A 17,033-nucleotide genomic window follows, 5' to 3' on the forward strand; every position below is an offset into this window, starting at 1 on the left:
TTTGAGGGTAATTAATTCTCCTGAACTTTAAAGACGACGACCTTAAAAGTCAGTCTCCCATTTGTATGGAATTTGTACCGTATGAAGTCCTCGATCAGGTTCACAGACAGGTGTAGCCACCGAGCGAGTTCGCCTTGCCTTGTGGGATGAGCTGTTAAACCGCAGTCCTCTCCCACTTGTGCAGACGCGATGGGCTCTTCGGCGCTTCCTGCTCTTCTCGGTGCGTGGTAAAACGGGGACACACGAGATACAGCGGCGCTTCGCCCTTTCCAGGGGTAGCAAACCATCGGTTCTGACAATCCGGTTCGTCCAGGGCAGGCGGCGATGGCCGGCTCCAGCGGTGAGGTTCTGTCCCTGCAGGAATACATCGCTTCAGTGGACGCGTCCACGCTGCCGCGCGTCCTGCAGGTCTGCTCCGGGGTTTATTTTCAAGGTAAGTCCAGTAGTTTTGCCAAAACGGAGACCAGTGAAATGAATCCGTTGGACAGAGCGTAATCCTATACCTTGGACAAGAAGCACACAACGGAAGATTAGCCTGTAACCTGGGGGAAACTGTCTTTTTCGGTCTTGGTAGAAAAAAAAAGTTGTTCACAGGAGCAGTATCACACAGAATCTATACTTTTTAAAAAAGAAATACCACGCTGTACTACCAGCATTATTAGATTTAAAGACTGATGGTAGACACGGACAATCTTTTTCACTGCCCCCAAATTATTATAACTTCTGGAGTGTAACAACGAGTCTTGAATGGAGATAAAACTACTGTATCCCAATACGAAAAAATGAACAATTCTGTAAAATAATAATTACATGTATGTTAATTGGACAGGTTTGTAGTTGATCTATTTTTACCATATAAGGACACCGCACGCTTTTATTTTAAGTAAAAAAGAAATGTAACTATATGAACTCCAAATAAAATGAAAATAGTAGCGCTTTAAGCATTCATTTGTTAACCCTGATCTCTTCTTGCTTCAAAAAAGAATAGTGTAGGGCTGTGTATAAACATTAGTTCGTGGAATTGAGTTCTATTTCTGGATTGTTTTTGCCAAAGGAAAATAAAGTTTTATTACGCATATCAGTTTGGCGGTACGCCATTTGACTTTTCTTTTTAAGGCGAAAACTGAAAGTAAAAAAACTTGTAGATAGGCCATCGTACAACAGATTAATGACAGTATCTGTCGACTGATGCAGACAAAAACGCACGGCGTCATTTGGGATATACGAGTTTAATGTTACTGTGACCCCGATGTTCGTTTCACATTTACTGTATCTACAACTGCCCAGGGATCGATTTATGAATTGATATAGTAAGAATTTCCCACCCCAAACTACGGAACACAGTTTAAATTAATCAGAACTAGCTCAGAGCGGAAAAAAGCTATATCGTTTGTTATTCTTTATTGTTAAACTAGCGAAACCTCTAAGAAACCCTCAAGAATTTGAGCGAAACACATTGTTTTAAAACGCATTTAAGATGCTTTTTTTTTTCAATCACTTTTCCTGTTTCCGTAAGAAGACTATAATAAAGAAGTCTTCGGACAGTACGGCCTACACGCCGAGTCCCAGTGTGCAGCAGTGACCATGGCGTCTGGTTTCTGATTTGAAGAAGCGCTGCCGTTCATCCCGGCATGAACCACATGCCGATACACGTCGGTTCATTTGTAACTGCAGAAGCTGTGTTCTAAATAAACTCCCAGCATATTCCAGCTGTCCCCAAATTCCCGCACACGCATCCATGAACTCCAGGAAGAGGCCAGTTTAGGAAAGCCCGAGATTCTCTCTGTAGGGAAAGATTCGAACAATTTCGATTGGTCAGATGTTTAAGGAAACAATTAAAACACTGGGAACAATTGGAAGGAAATAAAACATTGATTTTGGTCCAATGATAAAGATGGTACAGCAGGAAGGGAAGCAATATTTCTCTATTTTTTCGCTATGTTTACTTCTAACTAGTGCTACTTCTATAATATCCACTCTGCAGAACAGGAACCCACTGCAAACCAGGCTCCAAGCTGCCTGCAACCAGGCGTCTCATGATTTGCATAATTTGCTTTTCCTTTGGTCATTGACCATTTTTCTTGGAAGCATAAATGGAGATTCACAGGAACAAACATTTGTAAATGCAAAGGGTTGGAGGAGACTCTGTCCTCAAGCCTGTGTTTGCTAGTGCGGGCTTGCCCATTATTAAGGATTAGGCTGGGTGAGAGTAAGTGGGTATGACTTGTATCGGTAGGTCCTGTGATGACCATATCAACATAAATATTGCAAACTCAGCCCTGGTACACTGCCTGAGTTTACACAGAAAAACAGAATGTAACTTGCTTACATTCAAATGTGTGACAGGTTTTCACTTTTATTTGTGAGAATACATAGTGTCTTTATTTATATTTCATATCTACCCTCAGTTTTACAGCCTTTGCAGGCAATGCCAGTCAAATCACTGTGTTTAGGGAGTTATCTGCAGTACAAGTAAATATTTAATCAGCTCAGAGTGAATTTTTGTAGTTAGTGTACAAGGAAGTGTACCCTGCAGATCCTATGAAACAGTGGGGAAAATCCCAAACCATTTAATTTAAATTTTATGTGAAGCCAAGTGAAACAGTTCGTTGAATCAGGCCATTAGTGAGCAGACCCAATTGAAGCAGCCTTCAAAGGTCTGGCAGAGCATTCAACACAAGCAGATGTCAAACTGTGCCTTCTTCATCCGTAGGCTATTTTCTTCCAGTTCATTTTTGTTCTCTCTGTACACGGACCTGAGACTGAAGTAGCAGGCAGTGAGTAGCAGGGTTAAAGTGAACCTGATGTTGAAGATCTAAGCCCAATTGTCTCAATATTGCCAGAGCCTATATCGGCAAAGAGTGGATGCAAGGAATGGCCACCAGTCCATCGCAGGGCACACACAGTGTCCCAATATGATTAATTTGAACTCTTATTTGAAATTATTTGCATGAATAATAATAATGATAATCAACATCATCATCTTCAAATCGAATGTTTACATTGCTTATTATCTTTAATATACAACTTAAAAGTTTTCTGCGTAGATGGAAATATGGGAAAAGGAACTGACCCAGAACTGGAAAGCCTTCTTCTACACTGTGGATGGGCTCTCTGGGCCTGTTTGGTCATAGGCATCCCTGCCAGTCCTCCACTATTTAATTGATAAATGACAAGATTGATAATAAAGATCAATGAATTGATCTGACTAGTTGGATTAATCCGACTCAGTCTGCAGATAGTCATAGTCCATTTACTGTTCGTAGGAGGCGGATGGTCTGCAAAATCTAACACCACAGTAATTCAATTAGTAGTCAGAAGAAATGAAGATGAACTAACAAGGAATACCAAGAAAACCCATTGTATTGCCACAACTATGTATTGTGAAGGCGAACTGTTGAGGAAAACCACAGCCTTCCATAGTAGGTTGGAAAGAGGCAGTAGGGCAGCAGTCAGGATGATCTGTGTGTGCGTTGAGATCACTTAGTTGTAAAATACTTACAGAGGTTGTACAAAACAGTGTTGATAACACAGAAAACTGCTAACAGAAGCCAGGATCCTTTCATTTTCTTTGAGATTACAGAATGCAGAAGACTCCTGTAGGACCTGCAGGGTTCACGATTGCTGAATTACCCCCATGACCCAAAGTTGCAAAATTATTCTTTCATAGTTACATAGACATACGGTACCTAGGATAAGTAACCCCATTCAACAGCAAAAAAAACAACAACTTTTTGCTAGATGCCAATTTGGTGATGGGGAAAAAAAGTAAATTTGCAAATAATATTAGCCTTCAAAGGAACAAGTAAAGGTTTATTGGAGTTTATTTATGGAATAAACCTTTACTTGGTGCTTTGTAGCCTACGCATGCTGAGACAGCTACCGTACCTATGTAACTAATCTTAGCCTTGTTAATTAACTGTAGAATATTGCAGATTGTTACAAATTTTTGTACATAGTACAGTAATTCTCGGAGAGTTCCTCACTTTATCGATTTGTGTATACGGGTCACTTTTTGGTGATTATTTTTAAGCACATTGATATGATGTATCATTAAAATTGTAAAATAAAGTAACAAAGTAACAATGATAAATTATTAATATTATTAGACTAGCAATACTGCTGAGGTACAGGGGCGAATTGTGAAGAAGATGAAACCAAACAGCACTGGCACTGTAGTTAGAGTTAGTATTATAGACCAGAGCCCCACGCACAACTGTGCATACACTCAAACAATGTTCACTCAACCTCTGATTCAAAGAGGAGACAAACAAATATGTGAACAACTTAAGAATATCTGATGTACATTTCCTTTTTCTGCTGTTCTTGCAGTTAGCTCTATTTGTAATCTAATTATTATGGTGCACTATTTCAGCATTCACAGTTAAGTCCCTGATCATAAGGGTCCCTTGGGAGGCAAGTACAAATGAGTTACTGTAAACGTAGGTCTTACAGAAAAATTAATCAGGATCCTTTTCATCGATGCTCCGTACGACTACTGGAAAGAGACTAGTATAGTTGTACCGTACTACTCTGTACACTGTCCTGTACTTTCTATTATAATAGAATATATTGTATATAAGTTAAATATTAATATTAATTGTATTATTATACTTTTGAACTTGTATATATAATTTAGCTAATGTTTTTATAATATAGGACTACAGAGATAGATTTGTGATGTTTTATGTAAAACTTGATCTTTTTCACTTGTTCGGTAAAACAAGTGTAGGCACGAAGGCAGGGTTTATTCTTGCACTCCCTGAAGCGTAGGATTTGGTTTTGTTCAGATGTTCGACTTCCTGAATGTAGTTCTTCGAGAGCATCAGCGCAACCTGTCTCATAGGTGTTGATTTTTCTGTCAGGTTTTAACTGCTGATCTTTGCACCTGTCCTGCGATGGACTAGCGTCCCATCCAGGGTGCGTCGCACCTGGCGCCTGATGCCTGAATTGGTTGAAGTGAACCTGTTGCCACCTGGCAGTGAGGCAGGAAGACCACAGACTCTCTCAATAAGCTGGCAGGCCCTATAAATGTCCAAGAGTCTTTGAGCAAAATGAATGCCATCAATTGAAATCTCTATTGAACTCATACTTTCCCTACCAGATGGAAAGATCAGAAAAGGTGCTATGACAAAACTTGTTCAACAAGATTACTGATTGCAAGGATGTATTGCTGGAGCCTTGTACTATCTAGGGCAACTGTCTGGCTGCAGTCATTAGGGATTTGGACACTGGACTTTTCAGTTTCTGTCCCTTTCTGAGCTTTTGCTTTCTTACCAACAGCATACAAACATTCCTGTGTTCCTGTGTGAAGCCACAGTCTTCACAGAGATGCAGGCTGTAGGAAGGTGAAAGCAAGCTGGGACAAACCCGTTTTGTTCTGAGACACCCTATCTTAACTCTTGAGCTCTGTCAAGTTACTGTAAACAATGCCACCACTTCTCATTGTTTCTAAATTGAAAACAATATCTTCCTAGTTGATCTACTTTTTCTTATACCCTATAAGAAATATTATACAAATGGTCATGAAGTTCTGGATTGCATTACCAGCCATGTTGTAGATTTCCCACTTTACCACTTATGGTCTCCTAATAATCCCCATCTATGAATTGGCTTCATCACTCTGCTCTCCTCCCCACTGAGAGCTGGTGTGTGGTGAGCGGACTGGGGCACTATGGCTGCTGTCGCATCATCCAGGGGACAAGTGTACATTGGTGGTGGTGGAGAGGAGTCCCCATTGCCTGTAAAGCACTTGTGAGTGTCCACAAAAGTGCTATATAAACATAAGGATATTATTATTATTATTATTATTATTATTATTATTATTATTGTTAATAATAAAACAAAACTCCCTAGGCTTTTTCAGGATGAGGCTCAACTATTGATTAGCTTCTAGCAGCCTAATGAGCAAGTCCAAACCAATGACCTCCTCTTGTTTTTTGCAACTTAATTCAGCCCCTGTCTGGAAAATGCCAAATGTTAAAAAAGCAACACGCCTCAGCATTAAAAATGTCAGTACTTCACCTCCCTTAAAAGCAAGGAGGTAGGATCTCATCTAACAATCAGTCAAAGCAAAATTGAAAGACACAAACCAATTCATAGCTGCTTTTCCGTGTTTTTCACTGAGTTGAATAACTTAGTTGAAACAACTAAATGTCAGTTGATCTACTAAGTGTTAAAGCTGCTGAGATTATTTAGGCTTATCATGTAGCGTCCTGCAATGTTGGTCATCAAAACTCTGAACAACACTGTATATTAATTTAGTGAAATAGAAACTGCCATGAAAGCAGAACATTTCTCTTGAAGTCATACCACTGTATTTCCTGTCTGAAGAAACCTCAGCACACACAACAATCAAAAACTGGTTCTTGAGAGAGTTTAGAGATGAGAGAAGACCTCCTGACAGATCATTCTTTTCTGGTACCCAATGGTAATTTGGCCATTGAATCAGCCCAGTAAACTGCTGGATGGGAGTTGGTTGAGCACCTTATGAAAAATAAATGCAGCAAGAAACATCAGCCATCCGTTCACTTTCTTTACGTCTGTTCTCTCCAGAAAACTCAGAGGAAGTAATCAAAATAGTGAATGCATGCTTCTTTACTTGAGTGAAGTAAAGGAAGCTATGCAACATTCTCTGCCCCTTTTTCATAGTAGAACTTCTGCAAATGTTATCTGAATTAGAAATAATGGAAATCAAACAAAATGGCTATGCAAGGCTTAAAAAGATAGTGAATAACAATATAATATAATCACTAATAACAATATATAATATAAACTATATATATATAATAGTCAGGTGTGGAGTTAAAATGTTGGGAAGAGTTAACTGTTGAGGAGAATTACAGACCAGCTTTTCTTAATTTCATTGATAAATAGATCAAATAAAAAAAAACAGATTAGATGATAATCCATCCATTTTCTAACTAGTTTATCCAATTCCGGGTCACACGGCAGCTGGAGCCTATCCCGGCTAGCAAACGGCACAAAGCAGGGTACATCCTGGAAGGGACGCCAGTCCAGTTTTCCCAGAAGCCAATTGGCCTATCAGTATGTCTTTGGGCAATGGGGGGAAACTGGAGTACCTGGAGGAAACTCACGAGAACACGGGTAGAACAAAGAAAACCCCAAGCAGATAGCATCAAAGCAATTGAACCCAGAGCCCCAGCGCTGCAAAGCTGCAGTATTTAGAAGCCATTTGGAATCATGACGCTTAAATATAAATTCCCAGAGACAGTCCGACATACTGGGGTCATTTTCAGCTGTACTGCTTTCTTGAGTCCAATACAGAGTGTATGTTCTCAGTGAGATAAGGTACTGCATAGATGTGGCATGCTCACAATGCATCAGAACAGAGATCAACCAGAAGCAAACTGTAGACATTCAATCTAACCTCAAGATTTACCAAGAGGCAAAAAAGAGATGCAGTACTGCAGAGAAAGTACAGTACTAAACAATTGGACAATTGTTGGACATGCATCCAACACTAATCCGTAGTTCATTAGAAGCTGATTGTTGATTTTGCTGTTTGACAAAACTAAAACAAATCTGTTGCAGAAAAGCACTAATCATGCTCAACAATCTATCGTCTGGCTAAAGGCAGCTGGTGTGTGTAATTCAGTAAGGGCATTCACTTAACTATTCAGCTGTACAGAGAAGAGGTCATTTAACCTATCAAGACATGCCCTTTGTTAACACACTGCCAGCTCCAGTGTACTGTAGTTACAGTCTTGTCCTTGTGATCTGTTTCACCTCTCTAAATGAGCTTCCCACCTTGTTTGTAAACCAACCTCACTTTATGTCAGTTTGTACTCACTTGTCCTGTTGCCTGGAGCGAGTCTGAAACCCTGCGTGTGTGGCAGGGTCGGTGTACGAGCTGTCCGGGAGCGAGGTGTGCCTGTCCACGGGAGACCTGGTGAAGGTGATCCACACTGAGCTCCTGTCAGTCAGCTGCAAGGACGTCAAGACTCAGGAAACATTTGAACTGCCCGCCAGCCACTCAGGTACTGACTCCTGGGTTTGTACAATGCACCTCTTAAACCCATAAGATACACAAACCTGGCACTCTGCAGGACAAATGTATGTCATCTGGTAAGTTTGTGTATCTGAAATCCAAAGTTCTGGCACATAAAGACAACATTTCCTTCTTAAAGAGAAGCTGCATGATTTCAGTTGCGCTGGGGAGTGTGCAGTCTGCAGATTGAGCCAAGCCTTAGACGTTTCCTCTAATAGAACCCAAAACTCTTAAGACCACCTCTTCTAGGGGTGGCCACCCAGGTCCTGGAGAGCCCTAAGACAGCATGACATTAAGTCACCCTTAGCTCATTAATTTCTATACACTAGAAGCAATTACAGTACATTCTGACCACTTAAACGGGTGATTTGTTCAGTTAAGATGTATAAAGGTCATTTGGCATGAACCCAATACCCTCCAGCCCCAGGGCCCACAGATGACCACTCCTGATTTATTTGGGCCAGTTAACTCACTTAAGTGAACAAAACTCACAAGGATTCCAAGTCTTTAGAAATCAATGATTTAATGGTGACCGATAAGACTTTGTTGTCTGTGGCTCTCTACCGGTGTTGGGCTCACTTGCACTAAGGAACTTCTGAGAAGTCATACTGTGTCATAACCTTTAGGCATCTTTAGGAATGATGTTCTCAGCTTAGTTCCAACATGTGTTGCAAATTACAAATCTAGCTGTGGTACAGTATGTCATTCTGTGATCACAGCCAAACAGGTGTCAAGCTCTATCTAGCAGGGGTCTGATTAGTGCCTGACTCACACTATTGCTTCTCATTGCCTCCAACGATTTTATCAGAGGTGGATAAAGTACAGAACTGAGTTAATGTTTCATGCTAGGTTTTACATTAGCTTTTTTCCTGTTAAATATATTCCTAACTAGGTCACTGCATTGCAACAGATTTGAAACAAGTTTAAGAATAACACTGGCAACATAAAATGGAAATACAGCTATTTTAAAAATTGCAATGCTTCAACTGCATACTTGCTGGAGGTAGAAACATCACTTCACTTGAATAATTCATTAGAATTTGTAGGACCAAAATGTCTGGTGGCTAGTAACTGTTATGTTAGTTGCAGACAGACTCATCTGATGGCAAAAACACAAAGTATCTCCAAATAAACTCGCAATTCTTCTCTGCAAGCTCTCAGAACAAGCAGTAAAACAGCTTTGGGTTGAGAAAATCAGAACTGCCCCCTTTGATTTTCAAGGCATTGCATATACAGTTTATATGGAAATGATGAGGTGCAATGTTCCAGTGTTGTTTGCCACACATGAATATTTTAATTTGTGTTCAGTATATTACGTCAACAACTACATAACAGCAGTGCCTTCCTTTTATTTAGATTACTGCTGGTGAATTATTGAAAAAAATTCAATTTCTATTTTATATTATTTTTTCTATTTCTAGAAGTTTATTTCAATTGGGTAATTGGAGGGAACAAAAAGAATTGGATGAAAGCCGCCTTAAAACCCTTCAAATACAAGTGTGCATGAAGTGGTCCATCTCGCCTACAGGAGCTGTGTTGCCTTTGGTTCCCTAAAAAAGTGTATAAGGTGCCATGCCTCTTCCTGTATTCTAATAGTCAGCCTAGGCTCAGCACAAAGCTTTGAAGCCTTGGATGTGACAATGTCCCATGCATTGCTTCGTGAAGTTGCGTCAGTGTGGTACAAGGGACAAAGACGATTCTATGGAGTTAGTTTAAGATGTCCAACCTCCCACCATTAAAGTAAAACACTCTTTGTAGGTAATGCTGCTTGCCTGCATGTGACCCCACTATGGTAACAGGGTACACTGTGCTGTAAGAGTTGCCTGAGGTTCTAACTAGCTGAGGTTTTTAATGAATGTATGACCACTGTGGGGATGTTGACCCAGGTGTCCTCGCAATTCCACAGTCTAACTTCTGCAGCTCAACTGCTGTGTAGTAGGGCTGTGAGCGCAGAATGGCTGCTGTGCACCTTCCAGGTAGCTGCTGTACTGCAGGAGCAGACGAAGCATGTGGGACGAAAAGTGCTATAAAAATGCAAGGAATTATTAATCATCTCTCCTGTGGTTTGCCTAGGCCTTTTCAAGCTTGTTCAAGAGCAAGTGAGCTACTCCTCGATCAAGGAGGTTGTGGGATTGATGCCGGTCGGGGAAGAGAACATCAGCCCTTTCACCTTCGCCACCTGCCATGCTCTGGCCCTGGGGAAGTACACGCTGCACTCTGGGGAGATGCTCACCTTCCTGTCCGAGGAGACCTACAAGGGCCAGCCTCACGCTCGCTGTCTGCTGCAAGGCCAGGCGGGGTCGCCAGAGGTCTTGATCCCATTTTCCTGCCGCGGGGAGTTCTACCAGTACGTCAACAATAACCAGTACAGCATTTCGCAGATACTGGCTTCCCCCCAGCTGCGCTGCCGTCGGTTCCTCCCCGTCAAGGCCATGAACTTGAATGGCTCGTCTGGAGGGCCCTTGATTTTTACTCCTGTCCACCAGGTCCAGGCCATCATGCACTGTGAGTAATAACCCAGAAGGAGGTGGGAGGTTCAGGGTCTGGAGTGTTTCTGCTTGACTGGTTGACCATGGCTCCTCATCTAGTCTCGGGCTGCAGTGCATAATGGGTTCTGACCCCAGGCTCATTTGCCTCTTGGGTGTGCCGCACCTCAGGTGTCTGTGGGGTTTGCTAATAGTGGAGCATGTAGGAGTGGTTTGGGTGAAGTCAGCAAGGCTGATCTCACCTCATAGCTTGTACCTCTCAGTGTCTTTGTCAATGTTACTTGCCCTTCACTGTCCATTTTATCTTTGCCTGCTTTGCTGCTTTGCTTTCATTTGTATATTTTTAGCCTGATATTTACATACCTCTGTAGAAGCCACAGAACAACTACCTGCAATTACAGTGACTACTTTCAATGACAAAACAGAACACATGTTGAAATGTACAAAGATAGCTTTGTACATTTCAGCAAGCAGGAAATAGAGGATAACCTAATTTCAGAGTTTATTTTTTTGCCCTAAATTAAACCCTTTTGAAAATAAGAGGATGTGTGCTGCTTTAGTAAAGGGAAACTCAGAAGCAGCCTTGTCCACAGGAAAGCGTTTTAACTGATTTAGTTAGCACTGCTACTCAGTTCAGGCCAAACTTGAATTTGTATAGTATACAGTATTTCTCAAAATGTAGCTTTTAGAAGGGATTCTGACTTAGAACTGTCCAGTCATAATTGCACAGATTTGCACATATATTGTACTGTAGATGTGCTATCACTCCTATTGAAAATCTGAGATCTCTTCTAAAAATAAGAGACTGTACAGAGGCTTTTACTTTTTAGCCAACTCAATCAATAGATTTCCGCAAACTGCCCATGTCTGTGGGAATTTAGTGCACCTGGTCAGCTGAGAGATTGACAGTGTTTGTCTGTACCCCTCCTTCATGGACAGACAAGCTGCTCTAATAGTCTGTGGTATAACTGCTCTGTGGTATACAGACAAAGCGTCCTTGGCCTATAACATTTCCATTCTCTTCACAGTCTCTTTGTCCTTTCTGTTTGTTAGTGAGGAAAAACGTGGTGAAGTTCCCCTCCAACCTGGAAGTGGATGTGATTGATGTGACGGAGCAGTCCAAGGATGTCATCTTCATCTTGCCCCTGTCCCTGAAGGAGGTATCATCCCAGCCTGACCACGCATTCCCAACTGTTGCCGAGATCCTTGAAGAGCCAGAGAACCAGACGTTCTTCAAGAGCCACTGGATGTCTGCACTACAAAAAGGCCAACAGCTCATCGTGCACGGGCACCAGAAGTCCCAGATGGTCCTGGCCTCCAGCCTCACAGGCAAAAAGGCCAAGCAGCACTTTTTCATCTCTCAGAGCTATGCCGGACGCCTACGCAGACGGCCCAGAGAGTTTGCCACTGTCTATGACCTTTTTGTTGCCTCCAGCAAGCTTCCAGGTTTGCGCGTCAACGTGTCCAAGCACTGCGAGTCCCCAGAAGAGGACCTGCCTTCCCTGAGTGTCGGGGAACAGTTGGAGGTGCTGTTCACCAAACAGATGGAGCTGAACTGTGATGGAGAGCAGCAAATCATAGATGTCCTGGTTTGCAACAGATTTCTGGATGAAGACGACGAGGATGAGGAGGAGCAGGTCCAGGAACAGTATGAGCAGATCTGTCTGCCCATGTATCTGGAGGGCAACTTTGTGGAGAAGCTGAAGGACAACAAGAAGTACAGCCTAGTAGACATCTACAAGTCCTTCTGTCTGCCCCTGGATGTCAAGGTGGCAGTACGGGACCCTGGGCTAGAGAACGACCCGCTGGGTGGATTCTCAGCCCTAAAGCTGGAGCAGACAACAGTTGAGCCCACAGTGCTGGCCAGCCTCCCGGACAGGCCAGACGTTTGCTTCGAACTGCCCAGCCGATGGCTCAACATGTCCCTGTATTTCACTGACAACCCCCTCCCCTGGCCGAAGGACCAGCCCCCTGAGCTGCGCAGGGAGACGGTGTTCGAGGTGACGGACAATTTCTACTACGAGTTCCACAAGCTCATCTCCAGCGATATGCCCCCGCCCCCTCGGCCTCCCAAGAGAAAGAAATCATCCAAACATTCCCCGGCCTCTCCATTCCCTCCTTCCTCAGTACAGCCAAAGGGCAAAGCTTTACCCACGCTGCCCTTGGAGGACTCTCTTCCTCCACGGATGGACAAGCTGACCATCAGCCCTGAAACACAGAGCGACACTTCTCTGGTAAGAACACTTTCTGACCCATAACTCGCTGTTAGCATGGCTTGGTCTTTTCTAATATCAACATGCAAAAAATGCATTTGAGAGTACATTACCCTCCATATGAGGCTGTTAGTGATGTATTCGTGTGTTCTTTAAACTTGCAACGCATGACAGGTATTGTACACCAGAATCTTAAAGCACGTGATTTTTAAACATGTCAAAATCTTACTGTATGTCTTAACTCTCACAAAATAACAAGAAAGAGGTGGTAGGGGCTTTTTTTGTGGTACTGAGGTCTTCTGAAAGAAAACAAAAAGCCCTTGGCTACTGGAAGATTTAAGAAATGCAGACAGTTGAGATAACATTAGAGGATAGAAAGGGAACCAAAATCATACTTCCTTTTTTTTGTTTAAAAAAAAAAAGTACAAGCCTGTTCTGACAGCATTTCTTCTCAGTGGGTACAGAGTTCCTGCCCAGCAGGCTGCTTGAGTGTTTTCATCATCCCCTTCTGACAGTGTTTAGCTCCCCTAGGTTACAGCCTGTGTTCGAGGTTCTTCCACCACCATTGAAAAATCTCACTGAAAAAGTTCTACCTGCTGAAAGAATCTCTTGGCTGTCTAGTGGCGCAGAATATTTGCAGTTGGCATAGAATATGTGCAATTTTTGAAACCTTGTAATTCTGTCATGCACAGGACATGTAATGAAACATTAGGAGATATGTTCAACAGTTAGCATGCTGCATATAAATAAAAGCAAAACATTAATCCTCAATAAAATATTCACCTTCTGTAATGGTTCGTTTCACTGTGACAGTATTGCAGGATGTACAAACATCTTTGTAAGGGTCAGACATTAAAATATTTTGCAATATTAGGAAGCAGAACCAGGTGATTCAAATAATAAATATATTGGCATATTTCTGCTGAAACTGAGCCCTCTGAGCTCTCTACAGTGTTTAATATTAGTTAGAAACAAATTGTCACCCTACTGGTGACTCCAGCTAAAACGTCATTACAGTCCACTTATGTCTTACAACTGAAGAGACTCCCTGGAGTTGACCGCTTTTGAAAATTGAAGTACATTAACAGAAATGAGAGGAATTTTGGTGGATGTGTATCTGTATGTTGGCGATACTGCCAACATTTGTGAGTCCCTTTACAAAAGGTCCTGGATTCTCACCATGCAGTGTTTTTAGTTTTTAAACACTCCAGAGAAAACGAATAAAGGGTAAAGGCTGGTGGAAGACCATTGCTCACCTGAAATTCAGTTTTTGCAATGTTAATCTAATTTAACAAGAATGTCAACTGTTTCATTATGTAACTTGTAAAATGTCCCATATTGACAGAGGAGTCATAGCAGAAAGCTACAATCTACAAAGTGGTCACATTCTCTGTATCAGTACTCATTTGCAAATGGAGATATACAGTAGATATAGAATACCCCATCTGTCCTGACAAAGCATGGTACTAAAAGTTCTGTTAAAGAAGATAACATGTGAGATCAATTGAAGAGAAGTTCTGCTGTTCTGTTCAGCAAGAGAAGGTTGTACAGTTCACACATTACATGTAACACCCTGTGACGAAAAGTTAATTCATTACACCAACTTCACAACCATATGATTAGATTAATGAGTAATCAGTAAATAAAGAAGAGGTCCAAGTGACAAAGTGATTAATCAGTATAGTTTTTATTACTGTACAGTGAATTAGTGAAACAAGTTGTTTCACATATAAAAGGAACTGAAACTCATGCCTACACATATACATGCTGAGAACCATTATTACTAAAAAACTGGCCCTTCCATATCCTCATACTACAAAATGTATTTCCCCTATCCAGTTAGAGGTGCTCTCCACAGCACTGTCCTTTTTCTTCTTCAACAACAGCAGCTTGAATGGGGGTTGTGTCACCTGTGCAGAAGATATTCTTTTAATAATTTTCAGTATGTGCTGTAGCTTTCTTGCTTAATGCCAAAAATATGTGAAGCTGTATCGCAGATTACCGGTAACTGAATACGATTTTAGTATTTCTACATATAATTGATCTTGGAGTAGAGAGCATGCTTCTTCCCAATAGGACTGAAATCTCAGGCACTGCCCGTACTGTATATATGGGAATGACCTTCTTCTCCATCACCACAGTCTCTCCAGCATGGTTGTGTCAAAGCAAGCTGAGATGAACTCATTTATATTTGTAATATTTGATGTTTTTATCATGCCTGGAAGATTTACTTCTGATAATCTATATATGTTTATAAAAAAATACACTGTGCATTACTTGCATGAATTTTTCTCTGCATTCTTACAGAAAATCTTAGATCACACTCCCCCTCTGTTGCCCAGAAAACCCAAACAAAGGAACAAGAAGACACAGCCCAATGAGTACGTCATGAGACCTCACAAGGACAAGAAAGTGAAAGGTCAGCCTCTTTAATTTACCTGCACATTTCACCATTGGCTCTGGTACTCTGCATCTGAGACTCCCAATCCTGGTTTTCATAGCCACACCTCTCCGGGTTTTTATTCCAACCCAGCTTCACTACATAATTGAACCCTTAATTGAACTAACAACCTCCTTGATCTGATTATTGGCATGTTTTTATCTACATGAACATTTGGGAATTAACTCATGAAATGCAATATTAAAAAGACAACATCCAACGTGCTTAAAAGCTGAAAATGTTTTAAATGAATCCTTTTTCATAAATCAAATTAGGTGTTCAATTATGTAAATGAGAGCTAGGCTGGAACAAAAACCGGCAGGAGTGGTCCAGGATCAGGACTGGAAATTCCTGCTCTACATTAATGGCTTTCAAGTGGGTTAAGTTTTGTTTTTGAAACTGAGGCAAAAATGTGAAACTTAAACTTTGTTGTCAAAAGATATCCGACCTGTTTACTGTTTTTTTCTGTTTAAGATGTCAGATATTTAGAGACACAGAGAGGGTTCCTCCCTGTGCACCTGAGCGTAGAGTTCAGTAATGAATTGGTTTCTGTAATAGATCTCCAAAGTGAGATTTGTGGTGCAATTTTATTGCTTTACACAGTCAGAACCAAGTCCTAACGCTGCCTCTTGTCAGATCAGTCACGGGTTGTGGTGCTGTTGCTAAAAATGTCAGTTACATTGTACCATGTGAACAAAGTGAAAAGACCATTATGAAGTGATCACATAGCCAAATAAATGCAGTAATTGAAAGCAAGCTGTCAGCAGCCTGCAATCCGTTTTCTCTGTCGCAGTGATGGCACCTCTCAACTTCACAGCTGCCTAGTGTGAATGAGGCGGATGTGAGAAATGTGCTTTCCGACAAGCTGTGCGGTGCTATTCTCAAACCCTCCTTCTTGCTTTTCTGTGGTGTCTCAGTGCCTGCAAGCCCTTCTGACAGCGACCATGACTATGAAACTGTGGACGACTCTATGAAGGCGGCGCAGGAGAGCATCCTGTTCTACTGACCGATCCCCCGACACACGCACCTCTGTGTCCAAAAGACCTGCAGCTACTTTCACACCAAAGGTGCAGCCCACAGGAACTCCTTTTATACATTTTAAAACCAAGTTGCACATTAGCTAGATTTGGACACCAAGCAGAGGGCTCTCGTACACAGACAGAGGAGCTTAAGAAGTTGTTACACATCAGTACAGAACATCACTAAGTGCCTTAACTGCCCGTTTCCCTCATCCCCAAACCCAAAAGAACTCATTGTGCCTATTGTTTGCGTCTGCCGAGATAAGTGGAAGTTACAAAAAAAGCTTTTTTTAAAGGCAACAGTTTTTGGTTTTGGTTAATGTTACGCTGATGCACTATATTTAGGTTCCTGTCTGTCTGCATTTTTAACAAATCCAGGTCTTGAATGTTTTGATGCAGTTTTTTTGGAGGAACACACTTTAAAACATCCAGAGCATTTTTTGTCATTGTTGCTTCAGCCACCTTTTCTCTGGCGACACATGGTAGTTCTTCTGTGATAAAACACCATAATTTAATTTAGAAAAAAAACTATCATGGAAGACGGGGGCAAAGGGCTCATCAATGCATTTATGTGGCAAAGGTTTTATTTCTGCTGTTTCTGTGAAAAGATTTCTCTTATATTAAAAAGTCCAAATCCTAAGCATAATGTGGATTTCTAGGATTTATGTAATTTAATAAAGCTTTTAGTGAAGTTTCTAAACTTCTTTGCTGTTCATTTATCTCAGCCTCTGCTCAGATCTTCTGTTCTCCAGTTCAATCACAAACCCAGTGGCCAAACTGATCTCCCCTTGCCTAAAGAAGAGCTGTTCCCATTTTGTTCTACCAGGGTGCAATTTCTGAAGAACTAAAATTTTCCTTTTCATG

At 41.5% G+C, this 17,033-nt stretch overlaps 1 protein-coding gene across 1 annotated transcript; it reads left to right on the forward strand.

Moving 5' to 3' along the window:
• The first annotated feature begins 163 nt into the window (after positions 1–163).
• On the forward strand, positions 164–16,869 carry themis2 (thymocyte selection associated family member 2). The gene is made up of 6 exons (XM_088932521.1): positions 164–433; positions 7,860–8,000; positions 10,085–10,516; positions 11,551–12,731; positions 15,018–15,129; positions 16,068–16,869. Exons 1-6 carry the CDS (start codon positions 325–327, stop codon positions 16,154–16,156), a joined length of 2,064 nt encoding a protein of 687 aa, XP_088788647.1. The 5' UTR covers positions 164–324; the 3' UTR covers positions 16,157–16,869.
• The last annotated feature ends 164 nt before the right edge of the window (positions 16,870–17,033 follow it).

Source organism: Atractosteus spatula, chromosome 14 (assembly GCF_055471065.1).
Source record: "Atractosteus spatula isolate fAtrSpa1 chromosome 14, fAtrSpa1.hap1, whole genome shotgun sequence".
NCBI lineage: Eukaryota > Metazoa > Chordata > Actinopteri > Semionotiformes > Lepisosteidae > Atractosteus > Atractosteus spatula.